The 24,142-nt window shown below is 54.1% G+C and overlaps 5 protein-coding genes across 5 annotated transcripts; 2 read left to right on the forward strand and 3 right to left on the reverse strand.

The window, feature by feature from the left end:
* Positions 1-1,117: 1,117 nt before the first annotated feature.
* On the forward strand, positions 1,118-3,111 carry SLC28A3-0 (Solute carrier family 28 member 3; the record flags this gene model as incomplete). The annotated part of the gene is made up of 2 exons (XM_037330148.1): positions 1,118-2,776; positions 2,839-3,111. The coding sequence occupies 2 exons, from the start codon at positions 1,118-1,120 to the stop codon at positions 3,109-3,111; spliced, it is 1,932 nt and encodes a 643-aa protein (XP_037171484.1).
* A 2,091-nt stretch (positions 3,112-5,202) lies between these two features.
* On the reverse strand, positions 5,203-6,375 carry axeA-0 (putative acetylxylan esterase A; the record flags this gene model as incomplete). The annotated part of the gene is made up of 1 exon (XM_037330149.1): positions 5,203-6,375. The coding sequence occupies one exon, from the start codon at positions 6,373-6,375 to the stop codon at positions 5,203-5,205; it is 1,173 nt and encodes a 390-aa protein (XP_037171483.1).
* A 3,876-nt stretch (positions 6,376-10,251) lies between these two features.
* CGCA056_v014908 (uncharacterized protein) lies at positions 10,252-10,626 on the forward strand (the record flags this gene model as incomplete). Its single annotated transcript, XM_037330150.1, has 1 exon — positions 10,252-10,626. One exon carries the CDS (start codon positions 10,252-10,254, stop codon positions 10,624-10,626), a length of 375 nt encoding a protein of 124 aa, XP_037171778.1.
* A 4,938-nt stretch (positions 10,627-15,564) lies between these two features.
* Positions 15,565-17,366, reverse strand: CGCA056_v014909 (putative hydrolase; the record flags this gene model as incomplete). The annotated part of the gene is made up of 6 exons (XM_037330151.1): positions 15,565-15,678; positions 15,728-16,388; positions 16,442-16,553; positions 16,608-16,894; positions 16,951-16,992; positions 17,050-17,366. 6 exons carry the CDS (start codon positions 17,364-17,366, stop codon positions 15,565-15,567), a joined length of 1,533 nt encoding a protein of 510 aa, XP_037171482.1.
* A 2,298-nt stretch (positions 17,367-19,664) lies between these two features.
* CGCA056_v014910 (uncharacterized protein) lies at positions 19,665-20,045 on the reverse strand (the record flags this gene model as incomplete). Its single annotated transcript, XM_037330152.1, has 2 exons — positions 19,665-19,754; positions 19,818-20,045. 2 exons carry the CDS (start codon positions 20,043-20,045, stop codon positions 19,665-19,667), a joined length of 318 nt encoding a protein of 105 aa, XP_037172054.1.
* Between the last annotated feature and the right edge of the window lie 4,097 nt (positions 20,046-24,142).

Here is a 24,142-nt window from a genome sequence, read left to right on the forward strand (position 1 = left end):
CTTATCGCGGTCGCGGGACCTGAGTCCTGGGGTCCAGCGCAAGACTTTTGTTGGGCCTGCCATCTCTAATCGCGACTGATTCAGCGGGAGGAACACCGCGCTGCGTATGAGCCAGTCTCTTCAACAGACTCAGCTCTTCGCAACAGATGAAGAAGAGGAAGACTCTCAACAGCACCAAAGAGACTTGGCAACTTGGGAATGAAGAGGGGAATCGTTTGACAAGAATTGAAAAACATGACCGATGGTGGCAACCCCCCTCCGAGATATCGTCTTACCATGACTGAAAGTCCCCTCCTCGACCTCCATTTCTCCCTAGCTACCCTGGCCGTCTTGTATCTCTTGTACCACCATTGTTTGTCAATCCCACACCCGTCAACCCTGTCACCCATCCAACCCGCATCCCTCGTTGGCTGCGCGCTGTTCAGATTCTGGGTCAATCCACCGAAATGGGCACCGAACCACATGAGGGCTCTTCCCTTCCTCCACACCCAGGCGGGCAAGCGACCGACGCGGGAGAAAGAGGGCGACGAGTGAGCAGCCTGCATCGTCCTGAACACCTGCCGCTGCGCGCGCAGCTCGATCAAATGGCGGCGAACTCCAATGGATCCTTGCTCGTCCATCCCCATCCCACACTCCCCAATGCCTGCCCGGCCTGGGCCTGGCTCCCGGGTTGCTGATAAGCTACCGTAGCACTCCGTAGTAAGTTGAGGATCGTTGCGTCCTAGCCTAGCCTCGGCACTACTCTCGGATTTCTTGATCATCGCACTGGGAATTTTTAAAAAGGGCTTCCCCTCAGGACGCGTCAATCCAGGGTCCTGTCTCGTGGTTCTCGTCTGTTTCGTGCAGCAAGCTCTCCAGTGCCCCCCTCCGCCTCTTCATGAGCAGCAGAGCCGTCTGATCGGTGGTCGTTTCTTTTCAACAATACCCAGGCAAGCCCTCAACTGTGCTAGCCCGTGGTCCACCACTCTCTGCCACTACCGATACTCGTTGAAAAATTTCTCTTGATTTTTTTCCGAGTAGGCCAAGCCAAGCGCAAACGCTTGCCGTCAAGTCCCTCCCCCTCCGTCCTGTCTCTTGTCAAAGCCACCGGTGCGACCCGAAACCCTATTCCGCAGCCATGGCTTCCCAGGTCACCGAGGTCAACAAGACCGCCTCCGACAGCAACAGCCCGGCCGTCACCCCGACCCGTCGCGACTCGGACCCGGCGCTGGAAATCTCCAACCAGCACCAGCATCACCACCTTCACCACTCCGACCGCGTTGATGCCAAGGGCCACGCCGACAACGTCGTCTACACCCGCACCGGCGACTCGACCGTTCCCCACCAGAGCCATCTTCACGACCACAGTGAGCCGCACGACATCGAGAAGGGCAACCCGGACAAGCTGAGCGGCCCTCCCGACTACGATGGCGAGAAGGGTGGTGTCATGACGCCCTCTGAGCAGGAGGGTGCTCAGAAGCCTTCCAGAGTTCGCACTTTCTACAAGAAGAACAAGTGGACTGTCCACTTGTTCACCTTCTGCCTGTTCACCGGCTGGTGGATCGCCTCGCTCGTCCTGCACCGCAACGACAAGAACTGGGTTGTGCCTTTCCTCGTCTGGCTCGCTATCATGCTCCGTCTGGTCTTCTTCTACGTCCCCAGCTCTTACGTCTCGCGCCCCATCAAGTTCGTCTGGCAACATTCGGCCGGCCTCGTCCACAGCGTCATCCCCGAGAAGTTCCGCACTCTTGCCGGCGCTGCTACGACCATTGCCGTCATTCTTGTCGGCTCTTTCGTTTCCGAGGAGTCTGCCGATAACACGCGCGAGAACCGTGCCGTTTCCATCTTCGGTCTGATCGTCATCCTGTTCTGCTTCTGGGCCACCTCCGCCAACCGTAAGCGCGTCAACTGGCGCCCGGTTATTGGCGGCATGCTGTCGCAGTACATCATTGCGCTCTTCGTGCTCCGCACCGGCGTTGGCTACGACATCTTCAAGTTCATCGCGGACCGTGCCGGCGACTTGCTGGGCTTTGCCAACCAGGGAACTGCTTTCCTGACTGCCGACAGCGTCATTGACCTCCACTGGTTCATCAGCGGTGTCATTCCCCCCATTATCTTCTTCGTCGCCATTGTCCAGGTCCTTTACTACATTGGCTTCCTGCAGTGGTTCATCGGCAAGTTCGCTACCTTCGTCTTCTGGGCTCTGCACGTGTCCGGTGCCGAGGCCGTCGTCGCTGCTGCCACTCCCTTCATCGGCCAGGGCGAGTCTGCCATGTTGGTCCGTCCTTTCGTCCCCCACATGACCAAGGCCGAGATTCACCAGATCATGACTTGCGGTTTCGCTACCATCTCTGGTTCCACCCTCGTCGCTTACATCAACCTGGGTCTCAACGCCCAGGCCATGGTGTCGTCCTGTGTCATGTCCATCCCCGCCTCCATCGCCATCTCTAAGCTTCGCTACCCCGAGAACGAGGAGACCTTGACCGCCGGAAAGGTCGTGATTCCCGATGACGACGAGCATGAGGCCAAGAACGCCATCCACGCCTTTGCCAACGGTGCCTGGCTCGGTATCAAGATCGCCGGTACCATTGTTGCCTCGATTCTCTGCATTCTTGCCTTCATTGGCCTTGTCGACGGTCTGCTGAGCTGGTGGGGACGTTACATCAACATCAACGACCCTCTTACCCTCAACCTCATCACCGGCTACATCTTCTACCCCGTTGCCTTCCTCTTGGGTGTTCCTCGCAACGGCGACCTTCTCAAGGTCGCCCGCCTGATCGCCATGAAGGTCATCGCTGTAAGTGAAATCCCCAAGACTGATGTCTTCACTCTTTCAGATACTGATCTCTCTTCTCATAGAACGAGTACGTTGCTTTCTCCGCGATGAAGGAGGCTCCCTACAACGACCTTTCTCCCCGCTCTCAGCTCATTGCCACCTACGCCCTCTGCGGTTTCGGTAACATTGGCTCCCTGGGTATCCAGATCGGCATCCTGGGCCAGCTTGCCCCAAGCCGTGGTGGTGATGTCAGTGCCATGGCCATCTCTGCCCTGATCTCCGGTGTCATGTCGACCTTGACTTCCGCCGCCGTCGCCGGCCTTGTCATCACCCACCAGACGACCAACCTGGTCTAAGGTGCGAGCCGGAATGGGTCGGTAGTGTGAGGCGCGGCATCGTTGCTGGCCGTCGTCAATGAGTGAAAAAATGAGTTAAAGAAAAAAAGATGAAAGATGTGTACGATGTTGATGAGGCGCTGTTGCGTCAGAAATAAGAGAAAGAACCACACAGTGGTAGATAATAATACCCGGCTTTTGTCAGCGAGCTGAACAATATACCTACTTCTCACTTCCGAGTCTCTGAAAACATGCTGGTAAAGGACCCTCGAAAGGGCCCTCCGAGGGTCTTATACCGAGAGGGAAACCGTGCTTTGACGACCCAAGACGTGATCCAAGGCTGTCTTGCGCGATCGGTAGGCGGGCTTCTTTAAGAAGTCCAACGGCCTTTTGTGCCCCTGGACATAAGCTCGTCTTCCACGCCCTTGCTTGCCCCGCCGGCCAACATCTCCGGCGGTCGTCCGTGAGTCACGCCGGGATCCTTAGCATGGCGTGGTGGCTTCAGCAGCGCTCATTGGCGCCCTGACCGCCGGTGGCACCCTCTTCAGCGGGAAGAAAACAGTGGTGAAAATTTTAACCAACGGGAACACTACCGCCGGTGTCCTGCGGACGTCGGCGCCGGCCGCAGAGGCATAGCTGAAAGTTCAAGCTCAATGGCCAAACCTCGGTTTGGTAGTTTCCAGTGCGTAATGAGAATGGCAAAAGAGCCTGGAATGCGCCTTTTTTTTCATTTCCTCTATTGAGTCTGTCAGGGTTTTCGAGCCAGCGATTCGCAGCGGTTGGTTGGTTCCCCCACGGCGCTGGCTGAGGCGAAATTGGGGTCGGTCGTCCGGTCCAGGAACAGCGTTAGGAACCTGGGAATCGCAGCATTCCTAAATTCCCAATGTCGGATTTCGACGGTCGCCGGTCCCCTAGGCAGATCTTTCGACGGCTGTCCCCTGAGGCAGACAGCTTGCAACATAATTGGGTTCGAAATCGTTGATAAAAATTCTGCTGCATGTCCTAACCTCAGCCCAGCTTAGCTTATGCACCTTCAGCGGAAGTTTAGTGCATCGTGCTTGCTGCAAGTGTTCCGCATATCATGAGGCTCTGAACTGAGGCTCTCGTTTCTTGACGTCGAAGATACCATAAACAGTGTATGCCAATACCAGCGACCCACCTCCTCCTCTTCATAAAACATGTGTTTTCTTTGGGTGCATGTGCACTGAAAGACGGGTCTTTTCGATTCAAGACTGCTTGCTCAACGACAACAAGCCGACAGCGCTGCTTTCTCCGACAGCACCTGGCTTCTTCCCCCTGTATCATTTGACTTCTGAAATCAAAATGTCACAAAACGGACATGACATCACTCTTGAAATCTCAGCTTTTGCAGAAATAGTGCACCACTACTGACTAGCTAACTGGAATCTGAAATCTTTCCTGGTCTCTCCCCCCTATTCAAGCGACTACATCAGACATGCTGACGCATGAAAATTTGCATATCGCCTCTGGGCGAATACTCTTTGGTTTGCGGCAGACCTCCTGGGTTGACTTGCAGACCGTAATTGCCGTCTCATGGTCTTACAGGGAATCACATCTCACGTGAGGAGCCATGTCCACCAAGGTGCCTGAAAGGTGGCGTATAAATGGCTGCAATTCCGCGAACCTGTTCTCCATATATCCGCTCCTCGTTAACGTCTCGGCAGTTAACACTGAACAGCTTTGAACTCAGACGTGGCACACAAACCCAAGCATCATTTAAATTTACCTTTCTTGATCTCCGGTCACTTGCCATACATCGAAGACTTATGCGGGACACAGCTATTCATGTATGGCAGCATGCAAAGGGGCTTTCCTTGCCCGTGCACAACCCAGTCGCTCAACACATATGCAGACGAAGTCACGCTTGCTCGGAACACGCTTTTTGAACTCTTCGAAGAGTGATGGTATTATGTACGGAAGAAAGAAGGACCGCTTGGGTCAAATGGTTATAGACAGGAAGTTGTCCTCGCTAAAGGCGAGATGTCTAGGCAACAAAGCAATGGTCAGAGAGAGGCGTCGATATGTACAGAAGACTGCCTGTTCCGAGTCGGTGCTTGTGCCCGAAGGTGGGTATTGATGTTGTTCAGGCGTTTAAGCAATGGTGCACTGGGAGTACCACTCGCTGTTCTTGGTGCACTTGAATCCGCTGCCGCAAGCGGTAGGACCAGTCCAGCCAGAGCCACCGCACTGGCCCCAGGGACCGGCAGCAGCAGCGGAGGAGTCGGAGCTGGCAGCCTCAGTAGGCTGGGCAGCAGCAGACTCAACGACAATGGCCTTCTTGGTGGGGGTGGCGGAAGCGACGGGAGCGGCAGTGGTGGCGGAGCCGTTGCCGGTGCCGGAGGTGGTGCCGGATTGCCAGCCGCGCTCACGGGAGAGCTCGTACCACCAGTTGCGGAGCATCCAGCCGTCGAAGTCGGTGATCTCGGCAGCGGAGCCGGCGTTCATGATGAAGCTGGTGACACCGGTAGGGGTCCAGTCGTAGAAGTCATCCAGGCCGTAGGTGTGGCCAACCTCGTGCATGAGAATGTGGGCGTTGCCGGTAAGAGCACCCATGAAGTACTCACGGCCGATACGCTGACCCCAGTCACCACCGGCACCACCAGACATGCCGTCGGTGAGCCAAAGAGACTGGTCGTAGTGACGGTCAGCACCGGCAGTGCACTTGCTATAGTCGCCGTCCTGGTTGAAGAAGCGGCCGCAAGACTCGGCGCACTGGGGAATGCCATCGGCATCAGTGTCGGTGTAGACCTCGATGCCATCAGTGGAACCCTGGAGCAGGCCCTTGTCCTTGACAGCCCAGCCGACAACGTTGACCTTGATGTCGGAGTAAGGGAAGTTGTCGTAGCCGTAGAGCCACTTGTACCAGCCCTGGTGAGCGGTGTTCAGGGCGGAGGCAACGGACTTGCGCTGGGCCTCGGTGACGGAGGCAGTGGACTCCCAACGGACACAGACATTGATGGTGCCCTTGGTGGCGATGACCTGGTCCCATCCGTAGTTCTTGAAGCCGAAGAAGTTGGAGTAGGTGCTCTTGCAGTGGTCCCAGACCTCCTTCAGGGGCGCGGCGATATCAGAGGGGGGGCTCCAGCCGGACTGTCTCTTGGTAGGGCGGTTGCGGGCCATCTCGAGGGGGTTGCGAGCGTTAACGGGAGTGATGGCCTGCCACACGGAACCGTCAAGGTCGGAGGTCTCGCTGGTGACGCCCTTAGCCTGGGCGGAAGCCGCAAGCAGGACAGCCGCGGCGGCGGAGGCGGCAGTGAAACGCATGGTGAAAGTGGTGAACAACAAAAAGATTTACAGAAAAGAAGTGAAGATGTTCAGGAACGAATGACAGTACAACGGGGTTGGTGCTAGGGACCGAACGAAGTTGGATTGAGAGAATATGAAGTGGAAAGTCTAGACGGGGTGCGACTTGGGAGAGATATATACAGACGCCAACCCTTTTCTTGTCATTTTCGTTCATCGTATTCATCTGGGCCCAAAAGGAGCCATCCGCTCCACGAGCTAACCGAGCACATCACACTAGCCTGGGTATCTGCCGTATTGGCAGTATTGGCCAAGACTTCAACGTTGCTGCTTTGTTGCTTCTGCCGCCTTCTGTTTCCCCAAACCTCCATATGCAGTAAGAATTGTTCGTGCCACGGCACAACTCATTGGCGGGAGAATAAGCCTGCGGAGACTGATGGGACAATGGTAGATTAAGGACCGCTGTAAGGGTGGCGTTGGCTGCCCGAGTTGGGGAAGAGATCCTACGGCGCAGAGAGGGGCGTGATGGGATGCCTTCCTATCCTGAACGTTGTGGCCGGACATAAATGACGCCAAGGCTGAGCGGACAATTTTTGCGTGACACGCAGGTTCTGGCGTCGAACAAGAAGGCTTGGAAAATCCGGGGAAGGGCGCCTATGCAGCGTGAAGGGGGCCAGAGGAGGCTCATCCATCTGCCGTCCATTGGTGCGGCATTGTTTATAGGGAGGATGAGGTTCACGTTGCATTGATATTTCATCATTCGAATCCATCCAAACATGAACTCTTAGAGGTGCGATCTTAAGAAACACGGAAGCAAAGAAGGTTGTATGCTTTCGGGTCGATCATCCGACACCAACTCACGGGGCACTCGGCCTTCAGGCCAGACGTGAGATGGGCAGAGAGAAGGGACGAAAAGACAAGGAGAGAAGTTGTTTCAAAGCAGGTGAAAGCGAGCGATGGTGAAACACGGCGATAAAATTGCGGGACTGCCATCCAGAAACCTGGTAATTTCTGGAATCCCTGACGGGTCAGCGCACTACAGGACCAACGGGGATAGCTACTGAATGGTATCTCATGACGTTACATAATCCGGTTATGGGAGGTCGACTTGGCAGCTCCACGCCTCAATTTGGACGAAATCGAGGGCTTCCAGACTCTTGGCATCGGGTCCGTCCATATGACCGGTTGGGCGATTCGCCACGGCAGGCCGGGAGTACGCCGTGGTCATGGCGGCGCCGGCTCGCTACCACAGAATCATTGCCAGCGTCTCTGCCTATTTGGTGCGCTGCATCTCGATTTGTCGTCGGAGCATTGCCTTTGAATTCCCGCTGGTTGGTCAAAGTCTTTCGATTTGCGTCTGTAGGGCTGGCAGAATGGCCGCCCGCCGGAGGACTCGGATGAGACGCGGATATCAAGCTTCTGGAAGAGTGACACCTGTCGGATTTTCCATTTTTTGACGCCGCGCCGGCTGCGGCTGCCGGTGTGGAATTTCATCTCCCGCTGAAGCGGTTCTGGCGGTCTGGACGTCGCTGACGTCGTCAAACGAGCAGCGCAAGAGTCATGTACTGCTGAGAGTCCTGCGACCGTTATCAACTTGTCTTATGGTCACCGGTGGGAGGCGGTGGGAGACGGTGGTCTGAGCCTCGGAATAAGAACGATTGACTTCTAAGTAAAAATGCTGCCCACGGAAACCGCGGACATGTTAATCTTCTTAATCTGTGCTTTCAATTAAGCATAACCCTGACCACCACTTTCCGAAATCATAGCAAAATATTGCCTATGGCTCCCGCTTCGCGTTAGTCTGCCCGTCGGACTTTTACGGTGCACTCCACCTCGGTTACACTTGCTGCACCTTAATCAAAACCTCAAATGGTCTGGAGCATGCTCCTTTTCAAGACCCTCATTGCAGTGGAACGAGCCAATTGCGTCGTGCGAAGCTACAGAAGATGAGCTGCAGGCGTGACCAGAAGTGCATGGGGCAAACGCGACAGAGATTCACAACCACAGCGCCTCGCCCGCGCCCTACCCCTTAACAGCCCGTATTCCTTTGGGGCGGGCTGGTCATCATTAGTCACCCGTCTGTCAATTGATTGAGTTCGTCAACTTGAGGCACGCAAACAGTCGAGATAGACTTGGCAAGACTTTTGGCAAGCAGAAGAGTTGCAAAGCGGAAACTATCGGCTAAGGTATACGAGACTTTACTTCAATATGTCTCAATCAACTGGAGACAAGTGAGATGATTAGTGACGGAACAAATCACCACGGTCCACCAAGGAGCACCCGTATTTGATTATCCGTCTGCAAGCCAGCGTCGGAAGGGTACATCCGTAAGTTCAAGAGACTCAGAGGCGAAATTCGAGTTTAATAAATGATATTAGGTGAGAAGTTTGTGTGATGATTCAGTTGGGTTTCTCATGGTTTTGGGCAGTCTCTCTGGCAATCCAGCAATTGCGGATCCCCGAGAGACAGTTGCCGGTGATGGTGATGTTGAGATCAGGTCATAACCGAAAACAATCCTCATGAAAAGGGGCAGGGTCAACACAAGACAGTGAATTGAGAATGAGAAAAATCCCTCAATGAGCAGCCAGCATACTCTGGGCCGATTATTTCTCAATTGAGCGGTTTGAATTGACTCGAGCGGTTCACAAACTCACTCACAAGGTGTTGATGGAACGATTGGGAAGGGCTTGAGACGTTACATGTGTCTGCCGGAAGCTGAAAATACTTCTTACTCCGCCATCCGTTGCAACGGCATGGCGATGGGGCTTTCGGTACGGGTCCTGAAGCCAAGCACTCGAGTTGCAAAGAGGGCCGTACTAAAACCATCCTTCGACTCAGCGGAAGCAGTATGCAATATGCGTGCATGCAGTATTTTGGTCGCAGTGTTCGTCCAGTCATTTCATTTGATTTGCCCGTCAAATAATTGGCGATGCATCCTATGTTCTGCGACTGATCGTGCTGTCTAGGAGAACCGCGTGTTGGGCCTCGCTTGCCGACCCCAAACTTGGGTGGTTTCGGCCCCGTGGCGGACGATCATCCGGGGCTGTGGTCCGGCATTCGGCACTGGGTACGATGCGAAGAAACCCGCTCAAGCACAGCTTCACGGGAACAGTAGCCGTCAGCTGAGAGACCATAGTTTGACAGAAGCTTGGTTACTCCGAAACTGGTCGGTCTGATCTGCAGGGTGACCTTTTGGTCGACGGTGTAAAAGACCGTGGCTTTACTTTACAACGACAACGGTGATCGCAGGAACCAGCCGTGTCCAGTGGCCGAAAAAGCCTTTATCAGTCAATTTGGGCAACTATAAGGAACTTCGAAGGCAACTCGAGTAAGCCTGCAATTCTTTTCAGCCACTCGGTTTGGTAAAGGAGTCGCCTTCTCGGTTTCGAAGTTGCTGTCATTCCGCGCCTCAGCTTCCCCCAAAATGCTTCATCTCATGTCATGCCGTCTGATTACCGCAAGGAAGCCCCGATCTCCACCACGCAACGCAGATCTTATGGTCCAATCATTGCGTTAAGCGGCCGCCTTTTGCTTCGCACGCCTGAATCTTCAAGGTCCAACCTCAAACACAGCCGTCTGAACTCGCTTTCGCCCGAAGTGCCGAAGGGTTGCGATGATCGTCCTTGCGCCTCAGAGCAGTCTGAGCTCACCGATCTTTTCGGACTCGCGCAGCTCGCGTACAAAAGGCGGTCGAGTCGCCGCAAATCGGCATGATGTACGATTCAATTCATCCCAAAGTCTTTCATTATTGAGTTGAACTCAATTTCCGTCAAAGTTCTGTGAACTTTGTTTCTGACTCTAATACCCACTGTCTTTGTATCCTGTCGCTGTCTCAAACAACGCGCTCTTTCGTCGTCCGACCTATTTACATTCTGTCATCCGCTCTTTCACGTCAAGATGCAAACCAAGATCGCACTCGTTGTCTTCTTCAGCGCTCTCAGCGCCTCCGCCGCGACTATCAAGCGCCAGGCTACCGGCGGAGCTGACTTTGGCAAATGCACTCCCACCATGGACTTTCAAACGGGCCGTCCCGGACGCAAGGCCACCGAAGGCACTTTCTTGCCCACCGATCCTCTTGTTGCGAAGGGCCAGCAGGATGCTTTGAACCCTGGCATCATTACCAACCGAATTTGCGACCAGCTCACCAACGTCTGTGAAGCGAACCAGGCTGCTAAGGACGCGTGCCAGGCCGCCAAGGCCCAGGTTGCTTCCGCCGGCACCAAGGATGCCTCAACGGCCACCCTTTTCAACCAGGCTTTGGGATTCAACTAGGCTTGATCGCTAGTTGAAGTAAGAAGCCTCGCCGAATAGTATTTCGGGAAAAGTGGAGGACTGAGCCTGGCGCCATGACTTATGAATAATCATGCTGTTATGAAGACGACTCTGTCTCCCGGGTGGAGGATATGGGTCAAATTGGGTGGCTTTCTGGCATTTACCCTACAATGTAGAATTGAGGAAATGAGAGAAAACTTGCTCAAAACTTTAGTTATCGCTGTCATATTGCGTGATAGATTTTCAGAGACCAAAAGTGATGCTGCACGTTCTAATGATGCATAAACTCTGTACTCTCGAAAGCAAAGTAAGGCCGTAAATGACAAACTGAAAGTGCACACTTTCTGTCAACTTTACCATCGTCTCTTGGCTGTCCTCGTATCTCTGTATTGAAAAGTGCGACGCTTAGCGGCTAGAAGCATTGGTATTTGCAAAAGGGATTCTATGTACGACTTCTTCAGCTTCCTGCTCTGCCTACGACCAACTGGTATTGGATTCAAACGAAACCAAAGCTTGTGACAACTGTGCTCCAAACTCATCATCCACGAAAGCTCACTTCTCAGACGACTCCCTGCCGCCAGTCAGCTGCGTGCAGCTTTCCCTCAGAATAGACGAAAAGTGAGAGACAGACCTGATACCATCGCGTTCCCATCGGTGGACCGCGTCGCATCTCCGTCGACCCCAGTTCTTGAGGAAGATAAACATCGGCTCCATTATCTCCGAAAGTCTGGGTTGTAACTAGTGCCTAAGGCTAGAAACAGACAACATAAAGACAAGAAGGACGATTTGCCACTGGAAGACCAACTTAGCGACTCGCTGAAGGCTGGTACACTAGGCAGTCACAACCGTTGCCTCACAGGCTATCTACATGTCGTTTTCAAGCGCCATTTCTCCCTCCTTTGTTTGCGACTAGCTGAAGATCCCATGTGATGGTCCACCATAAACAGCCACAAGAAACTGATAGACAGCTTCGCTAGATTTGGCTCTCTTGAATTCCACGACCGTATTCTATCAGGGTCCAGCAAAAACATCGGCGCGTGTAAATTTCGAATGTCCCTATCCTTATATTTGAAGAAACGACAAAAACAAAGACGCAGAAGACAATATACATCAGTCTTGAACTTTTCCGTCGATGTACTCGGAAATGCTCGAGAAGCTGCACTGGGTTGAGTTTTGCTATTGAAACAAAAGTACTGCCTTGACATGTCTCATATTCTTGTGAGATTCACTAGTGAGACTCAGTAACATAATTGCCCCCAACAGGTCTTCATCGCAACGTTCACAATAGGTCATCTAAGTGACAAGCTTCAATCCCCAAATGCTGAGTAATTCAGAGGTTGTAGCACGTGAGGATTTCAATCCTTGCTAATTTAAGGGGTGCTGACATGGCGTTGTCCAAGCCGGAAATACCAGTTGCCGTCAAGTGTCAAGCCTTTCAGTAACATGTAACATGGCACCAAATCGAACAAAGCGCGTCCCTCGACATCGAGAAATTACCGACAGATTCATATTGGACTGGCGGAGCTCGGTAGCAGGGCCCCAAGGCGGAGTACCTGCTCGACGCTTTATCCGTCGGCCACCAACAGCATGCGAGGCGTATCGTTCAGCCAAAGTCAAATGCAGTGCAAGACAAGGCTGTGAAAGATGTGTTACTCGTGGCTTGGCGTGCAAGTACACTTCTCGGGACAGCCAGCTGCAGCCAGCGCTAAGGAAGTCCCCTCATGGGAAGGACGGCAATCAGCCGTCCACAGACAGAAGGGGCCTTCAACACACACCGACATCGCAGACTCCAATTTCAAGCACACCGGGAGAATCCAATGGGCCTCTAGATTTGCAACCATCAACGAGGAGTATGATTTGTCAGCCGGTAACTACACTGGCAGACTGCGCCAACGGGACGGGCAATCTCGTACAGAACTTCAACTGGGACGGCATGGATTTCGGCAGCCATGTGAGTAATCCATTCGATACCGAGTGATTTGTGAACTGACTTTGAACGTTCTCCCAACCCAGCTTTTCGACGCCAGCCATCCTGAATTTCCTTCTACGCAACTTCTGCCAGACGGTGCCCGCAGAATGTGAACGAACTCCCTCTACTGGATAATTATGATCTTCCTCCTGGACTTCAGAGCGAATTTTCTTCCGCGACATCGGGCGATCATAGCCCTCGAGCGACGTGTTCGCATCGGCTGGATTTATTTCTGCTTCCAGCACAGATCGCAGCCGCAATACAGCAGGAGCGACCAGACCTGGTTCTGAAAGTGACAAGAGAGGTCATCAGTTCTTGTCAAGAGACTTTCGATTGCAAAAAGTGCCAAGTCACATGTACTGATCTTCTCCTCATGATGACTGTACTTCAGGAGACGCACCCCTGTTTTGATCGCGTTGCCACCGAGGATTTGGATGGTGACATTGAGCTCAGCTTTGGGGGATACCAAGTCTCTTTCAACGACGCCAGCTTGAGACGAATGGTCGCTATGGATCTGGTACAGAGGGCTAGCACGGTATTGATTGCAATCGGTGCCAAAAGTCACTGCATGATGGGCACCTTGCCTGAGCCTTGCAGGCAGGCAAAAGCGAACATAGTTTACCTTGACGAGACTATCAGTCACTTTGGAGCCATACTTGAGTGAGTAAGAACCTATGTTCAGAGAGGGAGTTCAGGGTTATGATGCGAGGGTTTCTTTTGACGGAATACTGCTTGCCGAAAGGGGAATTCGTGGTCTTTCGGAATTTCGTTTCCTAATGCGGAAAGATCTGCCTTGCTTTTATGCTCGCGACGCTGAGCAGCGCAGACCATGGTATATTCACCCCGGGAAATTAAAACAAAATGCCTCGAGGTTCGGAAAATTCGAGCTGGATTTTCGGAGTCGAATCCCATCGCTTATCAATCCTATCTTAGAGCTGACCGCACTTGGTAGTTGTCAGTCGTGGTTCTCAAGACCACTATTTCTATCCCTCTGAACTCTACTACCACTACTCCGTGCAACAGAGATCCCCAAGAGTATCTTCAAGATTACTTCAAGATTCTACATTGAGGCCGAAACGGTTTCCTTAAATTCTGTCTCCCTAACATCGCCCGCCATCCAGTTCACCATGGCAGACTGTACAAGCTCCGAAACTACAGCGCCTCCCGACGAAACCCAGACCTCAACCGCCGAAAAACATGAGCACTCAGAACCCGAGACTCCGCCTCGAGATATAACCGGATGGAAATGGGCAGTGACATCCATTGCCATCCTATCTTCCATCTTCCTCTACTCCCTCGATGGCACCATTGTCACCGTCATCCAAGCCACCATAGTCACCGAATTCGACTCCTTGAACGAGTTAGCATGGATCAACGGGGCTTCCTCATGGATGGGACTGCGACCAACATGGTATGGGGACAGATCTATAGCCAGCTCAACTCGAAGTGGATGTATCTCCTGAACGTCATCGTGCTCGTTCGAAGTCGGGTCAGCTATCTGCGGTGCAGCACCAAACATGAACGCCATGATCATCGGAAGGGTCATCTGCGGCATCGGCGGATCACGGCTGTATGTTGGCGTTCTGACTCTCATAGCCGCCACGACTAACATGGCAGAAAGACCACATTAGGTTTCTGGCACTGGTACAACGTGGGGTTTAGGTACCGTCCTAGGTCGTGTGGTTGGGGGTGCCTTTGAGCAGTCGGCGATCGGCTGGAGATGGGCGTTCTACATCAATCTGTTCATCGGGGCTGTTTGCTCGCCAGCGTACATCTGCCTCCTTCCCAGCGTGGACCCTCGTCCTAGTGTGTCACCTAGAGAACGTGCGTCACAGCTAGACTACGCAGGCATGTTCTTGCTGATAGGGAGTCTGGTGAGCTCCATCATGGCTATCAACTTTGGCGGCCTCACCTGCCCGTGGAATTCGGGCCAGATCACAGCCCTATTCGTCGCCGCTTCTGTGTTGATTGCGCTGTTGGGTGTCCAGCAGAGATGGGCCGTTTTCACCACCTTGCCCCGTCGCCTGATACCGATCCAACTTCTCGGATCCCGAACCGTTCTCGTACTCTTCGCGTCAACCAGAGCCTCCGCGGCTGGGGCCTTCATACCGATCTTTTTTGTCCCGCTGTTCTTCCAATTCACTCGAAACGACGGCGCGCTCGATGCAGTAATCAGACTGCTACCCCTGATCATCGTCTTGGTCGTCGCGACCTTTGTGAACGGGCTTTTGATGGCCAAATTCGGCTACTATATGCCGTGGTATCTCGTCGGCAGTCTGATCACCGTCGTTGGCGGTGCTTTGATGTGTACGGTCGACCGTAGCAGCAGCCACAGCGCCATATACGGGTACATCGTCCTCATCGGTGTAGACACAGGCATCTTCATCCAAGCTTCCTTCTCCGTGGCGCAGGCCGTTGTTGACCCGAAGAACGTCGTTGCTGCTATTGGGTTCATGACACTGGCCCAATATCTCGGCAACACCACCGCGCTTGCCATTGCCAACTCTCTGTTTTTGAACCTGGCCGAGACGAAAGTTCAGAATATCCTTCCTGAGCGGTCTGCGTCAGAAATTGAGGCGGCTATCTCTGGGGTCGCAGGTGGCTTTGTGCAAAGGCTTGACGACGGTGTTAAGGGGGGGGGGGGGTTTATCGACGCCATTGTAGACTCTATCAGCAAGACCTACATCTTGGTCATGGCTGCTGGATCACTTGTTGCGCTTCTCAGCCTGTCCATGAAGCGGAGGAAGCTGTTTATCGAGGCCTCTGTTGCCGCAGTCTGAGTGCAGCCGACTTAGGGGAGATCCAGAGAGGGAACGAATATAGAAACATGGGCCGAAGGCTGTCAAGATGGGCCATGCATGGTGTTGTATGCAGCACTAAAAGTCAATGATAGAGAGTTGAGAGGGTCTGACAAGATAAAGTAGTAACAAAAAGCATCGTTTGACATGGTTCTAATGAACAGCCACCTTCTACAGGATGGGGACATCCAGTTCACAAAACGCATCCTCCTTGGGCAACGTCCCATTCACATAGTAATCTGCCGTAGCCATCGCCGCACACTTTGATGTTCCGACGGAACCGTGCTGCCGGAATGTTAGTACTAGTCTCGCAACTCGCTGATGGAGAACTTACCCCGTATCCGTCGACTTGCAGCACCCTGCTACCTTCAAAGGCAACGCTCATGTTCTTCGCCGAAACAAGCGGCCCAAGCGCATCAGCCGTGTTCCCGATGAACATCACCGGGTGCCTCGTCTTCACGGCAAAATCCCCAGCATATCGCTCCTTCGCGTTCAGCCTCCACTGAGCGCACATCATCTCCAGGGTGGTCTGGATATCACCAAAGATCTTGCTGCCGCGTTCCTGTCTGTCCATTATGGGAAGGAAATCGTCAAGCGTGTCTACCCGTGCAATCTTATCGCCACATCTGATTTGTAGCTGCGCATCGGATCTTGTGCCGACGCTGTCATATGACGACGATAACTTGGCCGAATTCTCTGTGAAGAGGGTGTAGTTACCGGACATCAGCGCGTCCAGAGCATCTGTGAGAACGGGCCAATAGGCCGTGTTATACAAAGCGGACATGATGCTCTCCTTGACGACGTTGTAGTCGATCCAAGTGCCGTTGAAAGGAATGGGGCGGGCGTTGAGGTCGTTCAAGAGGGCATAAGTTGCGTCTTCGAGCTCTTGGGCGGTCTGGTTTCGGTGGGCTAGGGGGCAAGTGGACGGGCGTGCGACGCATGATTGGAAGACGGCGCTGAAGGCTTCGTCGGAACTCGCCCATTGCTCGTCGTCCCTGCTTGCATGAGTAAACGGGGCACTTTCTGGAGAGAGATGAGAGATACGTACCAGGCGTTGTAGTATTCATGACCGTTAAGATTTCCGTCCAGGACCATCCTATCGATTCTATCGGGGAACATGGCAGCCGCCGTCTGGCCCAAGATCGTCCCATACGAGTGACCTATGACGTTTGTTTTAGCAGTTGATGTGATGTTCAGCGGGGACGAAACCATACCCCAATATCTCAACAGGCCATCTTCGCCCAAAGCATCCACAATCTGCATCATGTCCCTGACAACAAACGCAGTGCCATACACGCCGGCCATCTCCTTGCTCGTCTCATAACACTTGTCGACAAGGAGCTTCGAGGAGGCCCAGAGCCTACCTGGAGTCACGTCTGAGGAGTTGGACGAGAAGTTCGGGGGAGTCATGATGGCCCATGCTTTAGGGGTGCGGAGAACGTAATCATCTATCTCATCTTGGTCCTTGAAACAGCTGAATGGGATCGTGTTTCCAGTTCCACTAGTGGTAAGTCAGTAAGATATGCCAATTCAGCCGGTCTGTCAAGCAAAGCTTACCGTGGGTCAAACGTGACGAGGTCATGATGCTCGCTGGTAGCACTAGCAATTTGGGATTAGCAGCAGCGTTTTCATGGAAATGTGACCAACGTTACTTACTTCCTGTAAACCTCTCCAGCTCCAGCTGCAGCCATGGTAGGTCGTCCAGCTATACCAGGACCGCCAAAGTTGAACAAGATGCTACCCTTTGAGGGTTGCCGAGTGGCAGGGATGCGGAGAAGCTGTAAGTCCAGCGTCTTGCTTGAGTTGGGCGAGGTGTAGTCGAGAGGGACCGTCAAGTTCGCGCACTGAATGGGTTCAGTGCTGTTGAACTCGGTACAAGCCCCCCATTCGATTTCCTGTCGGCCGCCGGACGCCGCATTTGCGCGAGCTCCGTGGAGCAGGAGAAGCGCTACTGAGAAGCTTCGAGTTTTCATCGCGGGACAAAGAGAGACCTGGTTTATCGGTTGGTAGTTCAAGTATGAGGTTCAATTGTATTTTGTTATCGATAGATCATGTCTAGACTCTCGGTCGAAGCTGCCCACGACCCGAGCCTTTATACTCATCAAATATGCACCAACAGCCTTAAGGTACAGTTCATTGCGTCAACAATATGCCTTGTTTACAGACTCCTTCCTAGAAACGCCGCCGGACATCATGAGAATCCCTTCAGCTCCGACTGAAGAAATGACGACGTGCCCAGCAGTATTGCCTCCTCAATTGCCTCTAATGGAATGAGCAGAACAGGCTGTGCATCTGTCAAATGTACGATACACCTTAATTGCCTCTTTGGGGAAAGACGTGAGGCGTCAGACGGGCTGCCGGGTTGTCCAGCACAGCGACTGATTGTCTTGAGCTCCCCAATGGATGAGCATACTGCTTTTTATGCGTGCTGCAACAGTCATAATTAATTTTCGCTCGTAAACACGTAGGATTCACGTCCACGCAGAATACCAGCGCAACTCGTCAACATTTTCTTGAAACTCCGCGAGCCGTAAAATGCGATAATACTGCGCATTCTTCATCGCTCCCATCGTCACATTAGACAGTTGAACTCAATCCGAGGCTCTCGAGTGTTCACCGTACGTCTTTACTCGAAACCGAGTTTGGATACCGGAATCGTTCGGCCGAAATGGCAGCGCAGAACAGCCGTCAGACCAGATGACCATACTTTCCTTCCCTCGCCATTTCGACCATCACCTATTCTCACGATCACGATCGCAGTCAAACTCCCTCGGTAACCCCCGCCCACCTTATCCGCATTCGAAACCGTCAATCTCGGCACTGCATCGGCATCACCCACCCACTACCGTCCAGGCCGCCGTCCAGCGTGCAGCATCCGATGCCGGACAAAGGGCTCCATTCGTAGGGAGGACCCGGCAACGTCTCCAACCCAGCTCCACCTCCACGTCCCGGCAGAACCCGCCGGTCGGGCGAACGCGCTAACGCATGCATGCAGTTGGCAGCAGCAGCAGCAGCGGCAAGCGCATGCAACGCTTCCCTTCCCTTCCCTTCCCTTCCCTCTTCTCCAGACCCGTCGACAACCGTGGTAGGTGGTAGTTGCAGCAGGAATCAGGGAGAAAAGGGGAGAGGTGTGGTGCAATCACGGGAAGCGAGCCAGCCGGCCAGACAGCTGCAGCCCTAACGAGAGTTCGGTTTCCAATCAGACAGCGTGGAATGTCAGGGTCGATGGTAACCTTCAACGGAGCCCGATCTGTTGGATTTCTGCGCGGCAGAAGGGGCGTGGGTGACTCAACTGTTGGGCAGGGCCAGACTAGCGAATTAGTAGACGGGTAGATGCGTGGGAGGGAGGGAATGTCGGTCTGGTAGATTGTCTTGATGTGTCTTGATTCTACTTGAAGATTTGCGATGCGCTCCAAGACATGTCTTTGGGCGGCGGTGTGTGCTGTGCTGTGCTGTCCTGCTGCGAGTTGTGTTGGCGCTGCATCGCGGTCCAATATCAAAAAAACAGAGACCCAAATTTTATCCAGAATTGCATAATCACGTCAACGATAAGGTGCTCAAGAGTTACTTTAACTTCTTTGTATTCAATCTCGGAGGCCCATGTCGCTGTGGAGAGGGTGATTCTCACCGCTACTCGAAACAGACGCTGAGCTCCACTGATACATGCGTTGCCTCGCAACAATCTCATCCTGCTAACCTGTAGCCACGCTGTTCCAGAATCGGAACGAGTCGTGCGAAAAACCTCCGCTGCTAAATTTCAACCCCGGGTTGTTCGATATGGCGAATGCCATTCGATGCAAAACAAGCCAAACTCGCGCGGCGTAACAGCCGGGAGAAGATGCCTGGTGCTGGTGATGTGCTGACCCATAAACCTTCTAGATGCGCGAATCATGAACGCTATCGCAGGCCGTTGCGATGGATGCAATAACAATTAAACGAAAGGTGCTGCCGGAGGGATGATGCATATTCCTCGGATTGGCGCCGGTGATCCCCATGCTGGTCCTTGTTCCTCTTTATGACATAGCCGTTCTAGTGAATCCGACCGAGAGATGCAACGCTGACAAAAAACAAACGCCGGTGTACCCAATGCCACACAGGTGAAGACGGGTATTGGTTAAGGGAAGAGAAGTCGATCCACGGTTTGCGGAATGGTGCAGGTGTGGTGAAACGTCGACGTGAAAAGGGTATGTTGAGTGAATTCGAGCGCTCGCGAGGGGTATCGTGGTTGAGGCTGTCTATACCGAAGGAGATGGTAATCGGCAAAGGTGCGCTCAGTGCTTCTTGTCGGAGGAGCCGGTGTGCTGGGCCGACTGGTGGTGGTGATGGTGGTGGTGCTTGTGGGAGGAGTGGTGCTTGCGGACCTTGGGAATGTTAGCCACGTGCTGCTTCGGTTGGGACTGAGACTGAGGCTGCTCATGACGTACCCTCTGGCGACCGCGATGCTCCTCCTCGTCCGACGAGGTGTTGCTCAGACGTCTCCTCTCCTCCTCGTACCAAGTGCTCAGCGACTTGCCGCCGAACATGAGGTCATCGTCCTCGATGATGGTAGCTTGGATCCAGCTCTGGGAGGCGAGGTCGACTTCCCTAGCGTTGGGATCCATGGTGCTGACGTTGGGAATAACGTAGTAGTACTGATCTTGTGCCGGTGACATTTTGAGGGTGGAGTAGTGTGTGTATGTTGTGCGGCTCTGGGTGGAATCGAAGCGGGCGGGCAGGTATGCAAGATGGGATGGAATGGCGGCCCCTTTATGCTTGTTTGTGTACAGGTTGGTGCAGAGAGCAGCGCGTAATGCGTTGATTTCGCGTATATGAGTTGGTTGATTGAAGTGTTTGGGAACAACCGGGATGATGGCGGCGCGAGTTATTTAAGCGTCTATAGCAGGGACCCTTGAGAATAGAATCAGGGTGTGTGGGCTGGCTGTCTGGACTGGCAGGGAAGTCTGGACCGCTGGAATTCGGGATGACGGCGGGAGGGAGAGGGGTCTGGGCGAAAGCGACAAAGAGAAAGAGGGCGTCGGATATCGAAGGGTCCAAGAGAAGCACAGGAGAAGACGCGATTTCTTTGTTCTCGTTTCTCCAAGATCGGTTGCCGATGGACAGGGCGAGGCGAGACAGCTCTAGGCGGAGAGAAGGCTGGATCGTGGATCACGGAAGAGGCAGCGGGAGATGTGTGTGTGTGTGTGTGTGTGTGTGTGTGTGTGTGTGTGTGTGTATGAACGACGACGATGAGAGCCGAGAATAGGCAGTGCCGGCACTATTATCGAAGTTGGTGATGGGTGGTAGAAAAGTGTCGACACTTTGATCTTGGAGGAGAGAAGTGGAAGAGAGAACGGGAAGAGGCCGTCGTGACGGAACGGAAGCGGACGGCGGCTGGGTTAATATTAATATGGACGGGCAGGAGAGAGGGATTGTGGGATTTCTCTTCCCAGGTTGTGGAAGGTGTGGACGGTGGATGCAGGGTACTTGACAAGGCAGGCGACACCCTCAGGCGGCAGGCACAAGGCAGAAAAGGACCTCCCTCAGGCCTCACTCCTCAGGGCCTGCACCTTCTTCCCCGTATTATTTTCAGGTCGCACACACACAGCAAGCACACCTCAGGACCGAGGAAGTACCCAAGTTCCCACGTACCTCCGTACCTCCCTCACTCGCGTGGCGGGAAGGTGTGAGTGTGCGAGTGTCGGGTGGGAAAGTGGAAAGTGCGCCAGGAGGGAAGGAGCGAGGGACGGACGGAGGGGGGAGCAGCAGGGGGGGGGAAGGGGCAGGGGAGCAGGGGGGAAGGAGGTACAGGGGGTACGATTAAGGGTGGGAAGGAGCAAGGGGGTGTCGGTCTGTGCAAATTCAAAATGGTGAAGGTGGAGCCCACCAGTTTTCGGTCGGCCACCTTACGGATACCTCAAACTGTCATGACGGGAGCCACAAAACGGAGCGACGGAAACGGAGACGGAGCCAGTCCACAGTCCACTCCAGTCCAGCGAGGCGTGCACTAGGGTACGCTTGGTGCTTCCACAGCGGCACCTCTCTACACTGACTGCCGTAATGTAATGGTGACAGCTACCAACCACTTTGCACTAATAGATCGAACATCTTCAACGCAAGGCAAACACCACACAGAATCACATCCTGCACATATACACATACCAGCCCGACGCAAAGGGACTGTGTAGGCTGACTATCAGACAATATCTCAATCTCGGTGACTGGATGACTACAACCAGTTGCCGACCACGATCTGCTGTGCTCTCAGCTGTCTCAGAGCACCGTCAGAACACGCCGTGAGAGGTCCTGTCAGAATGGCGGAGACAGGGGTCCAAGAGGCTGACTGCGGTGCGTGAGATGCACACCTGGCACTGCAGAATTGCCCGTATTGGCGGATATTGCCTCGATACCGCTGCTACTGATGCTGATGCTGCCTGTCGACCTGTCGCACCTCAGCCATGGGAAGAGTCATGGACAATCTGTCAGGCTGGCTGGCTGGCTGGCCTCCATATGCGGGGGTTTCCGGAACGGGATAGGTACTTGAGCGGTACACCCGTCTTCGGTCGTGGTGATGATGGCCTCCGCCGGCGTAAGGCTTCGGTCAAGGCCTGACGCGATGATGTGGCTGTGGCTCGCCCAACCGCCTTGCCGGATGGGAGAGCCATCGAAAAACAGACTGCCGACGTGGACGACAGGAAGCGGGAAGACGAAGCGAACCGGCCGAGCCTAACTGGATTACAGATTGCAGACCATGCCGTAAGGCTCGCCTGCCAGTCTGGACTCCGGGGCTGAGGCCTGGATCGTGGGCGGCACCGAAGCGGTTGAGGGGTTTTTACTGCCGCGATTCTTTTCGGCGGCTGGCTGTCCGGCAGCTGAATGAGCGATATTTCAGATGCCATCTGTCAGAGTGGTATCGGGATAGGGATGGATAGATGCAGGGGAGCAATAATTGACACTGGTTGTGTAAGACGAGAGCGATGTATCGGCGTACACAGCAGAGGATGCCCAGCACATGGAACGCGGTCTCAATAATAATAACAACAACAATCAATAGCCATTAGATGAAACGGACGAATACGAATCTACATATTGTCTATTCGTGTTTGCTGATGTTTGTTTTTCTCGCGATGTCCGGCTCTGTACGTTTCTGGTGTTTTCTTGCTTTTGCGACGGCTGGCTGCGTGCTCCGTGCTCCGTTTCAGAGGGGCAAACCTGCGCTAGGCACCACACAGTTGGGATGCCTCAAATCATGAACATCAGCTTAAAGGTGTAGCGAGAGCTTTTCTCCATTTCTGACGGTTCTATGACGGATCAACAGCTATGCAGACTGTACAAGACTGAGGACGACTACGGATAAGGAATACACCAAGATGACGGGGAGGCGAAATGCTCAAGACGACCGTTGACGACGATGTTGCGTAAACGGCGAAACAGCGTAGACTACAGATACACGATAAAGGCACAAGATAACGTAAGATAACGTAAGATAAGGTATCCACGGAGGGACGCCGAGGATTACAGCGATGATACTGACCAGAAACGAGAGGCCAAGGCAGGGCGGGCGGCGAGTAATGACGCGGGCACTCTGGAGCATCGACGAGTAATTGAGGGGGTCCAGCACCGAGGTCACTGTCACCGTCTGTCACTGTCGCCGCTGTCAGTGTCACTGCCGCACTGCAACGCCGCCAGGGCACCAGGGCACCAGGGCACCAGGGCACCAGGGGGTAAAGTCGGATGTGGATGTACCTACTCCAGTCTCCTGCGACGGACGATTTGCGGGCGGCAGCTGTCTCCTCCACGCTCTACGGGCACCACGCACCTCGGCCGACGGCACTGGACTGAACTGCCCCAGGTTTTCCTCGCCCTGGACACTGTTTCCAGCGTAGCTCGGAGGGGCTACCCCCAGGGCTCAGGCGGGATTCAGGCTTGTCTTGTCACTGCCCGCGGCCTGTGCCAGGCTTGTTCGAGCTTGGAGGGGGCCGCCCCGTTGTCCTTAACCTTACCTGGGCATCCGTACATACTCTAGTTAGAGAGCAAGCCTCCAGAGTCCAGGGCCGCCAGCCAGAAGTCGGATCAGCCAGCATCAGCCAAGGGCCCTGGGCTAAGGAGGCGGCGCAGAGGCAGTGGCCGAAGGGACCACTGGGACCTGGCCGATCAACCTCGCGAGGGAGCTGTCGTGCCGAGCTTGTTGCTCAGCCGTTTCCATTGGCCCCGTTGCAATCCACGTCGGCCCTGGCGGCCCTAGGTAATGAGCGATCGAGAGGCTGTGAGGCTTCAGGAAGGCGGCGGCGCCTCGGACGGGTTGGGCTGTCGGGTTGGAGGCCTTCCGTTGAGGTGTTTCTATGATGATTGGGATGGCCAAGAGCCAGTGGCCAACAAACGGAAGTGGAAAAGGCACACTGAGGTGAACTGGTCGCCGACTGGACGGAATACGGAACGGGCGAAACGGGACGGAGCGGTACTTGGTACGGTGGGTGCGATACGGATACGGCACGTCTGCCAAACACCACCGTCCAATGAACGGACAAGGAGTCCCCTAATTGCAGGGCTGCACCACGTGTCCCCAGTTAAAGATGGAGACGCTGGTGGGACTCCACGTCTCCGCGCACGGCTCACGCTCCGTCTCACCTCTTCCACTGAGGAAGCCGCTCACTGTCACTTCACTGTCACTTCACTGTCACTGTCGCGGCTTGTCACTGTCGCGGCTTGTCACTGCGGCGGGTGTCATTCAATCATTGAACGTGTTTTTATCGCCCGCCATTATGGATCCCGC

The sequence above is a fragment of the Colletotrichum aenigma genome (genome assembly GCF_013390185.1).
Source record: "Colletotrichum aenigma strain Cg56 chromosome Unknown KSG_Cg56_contig10, whole genome shotgun sequence".
NCBI lineage: Eukaryota > Fungi > Ascomycota > Sordariomycetes > Glomerellales > Glomerellaceae > Colletotrichum > Colletotrichum aenigma.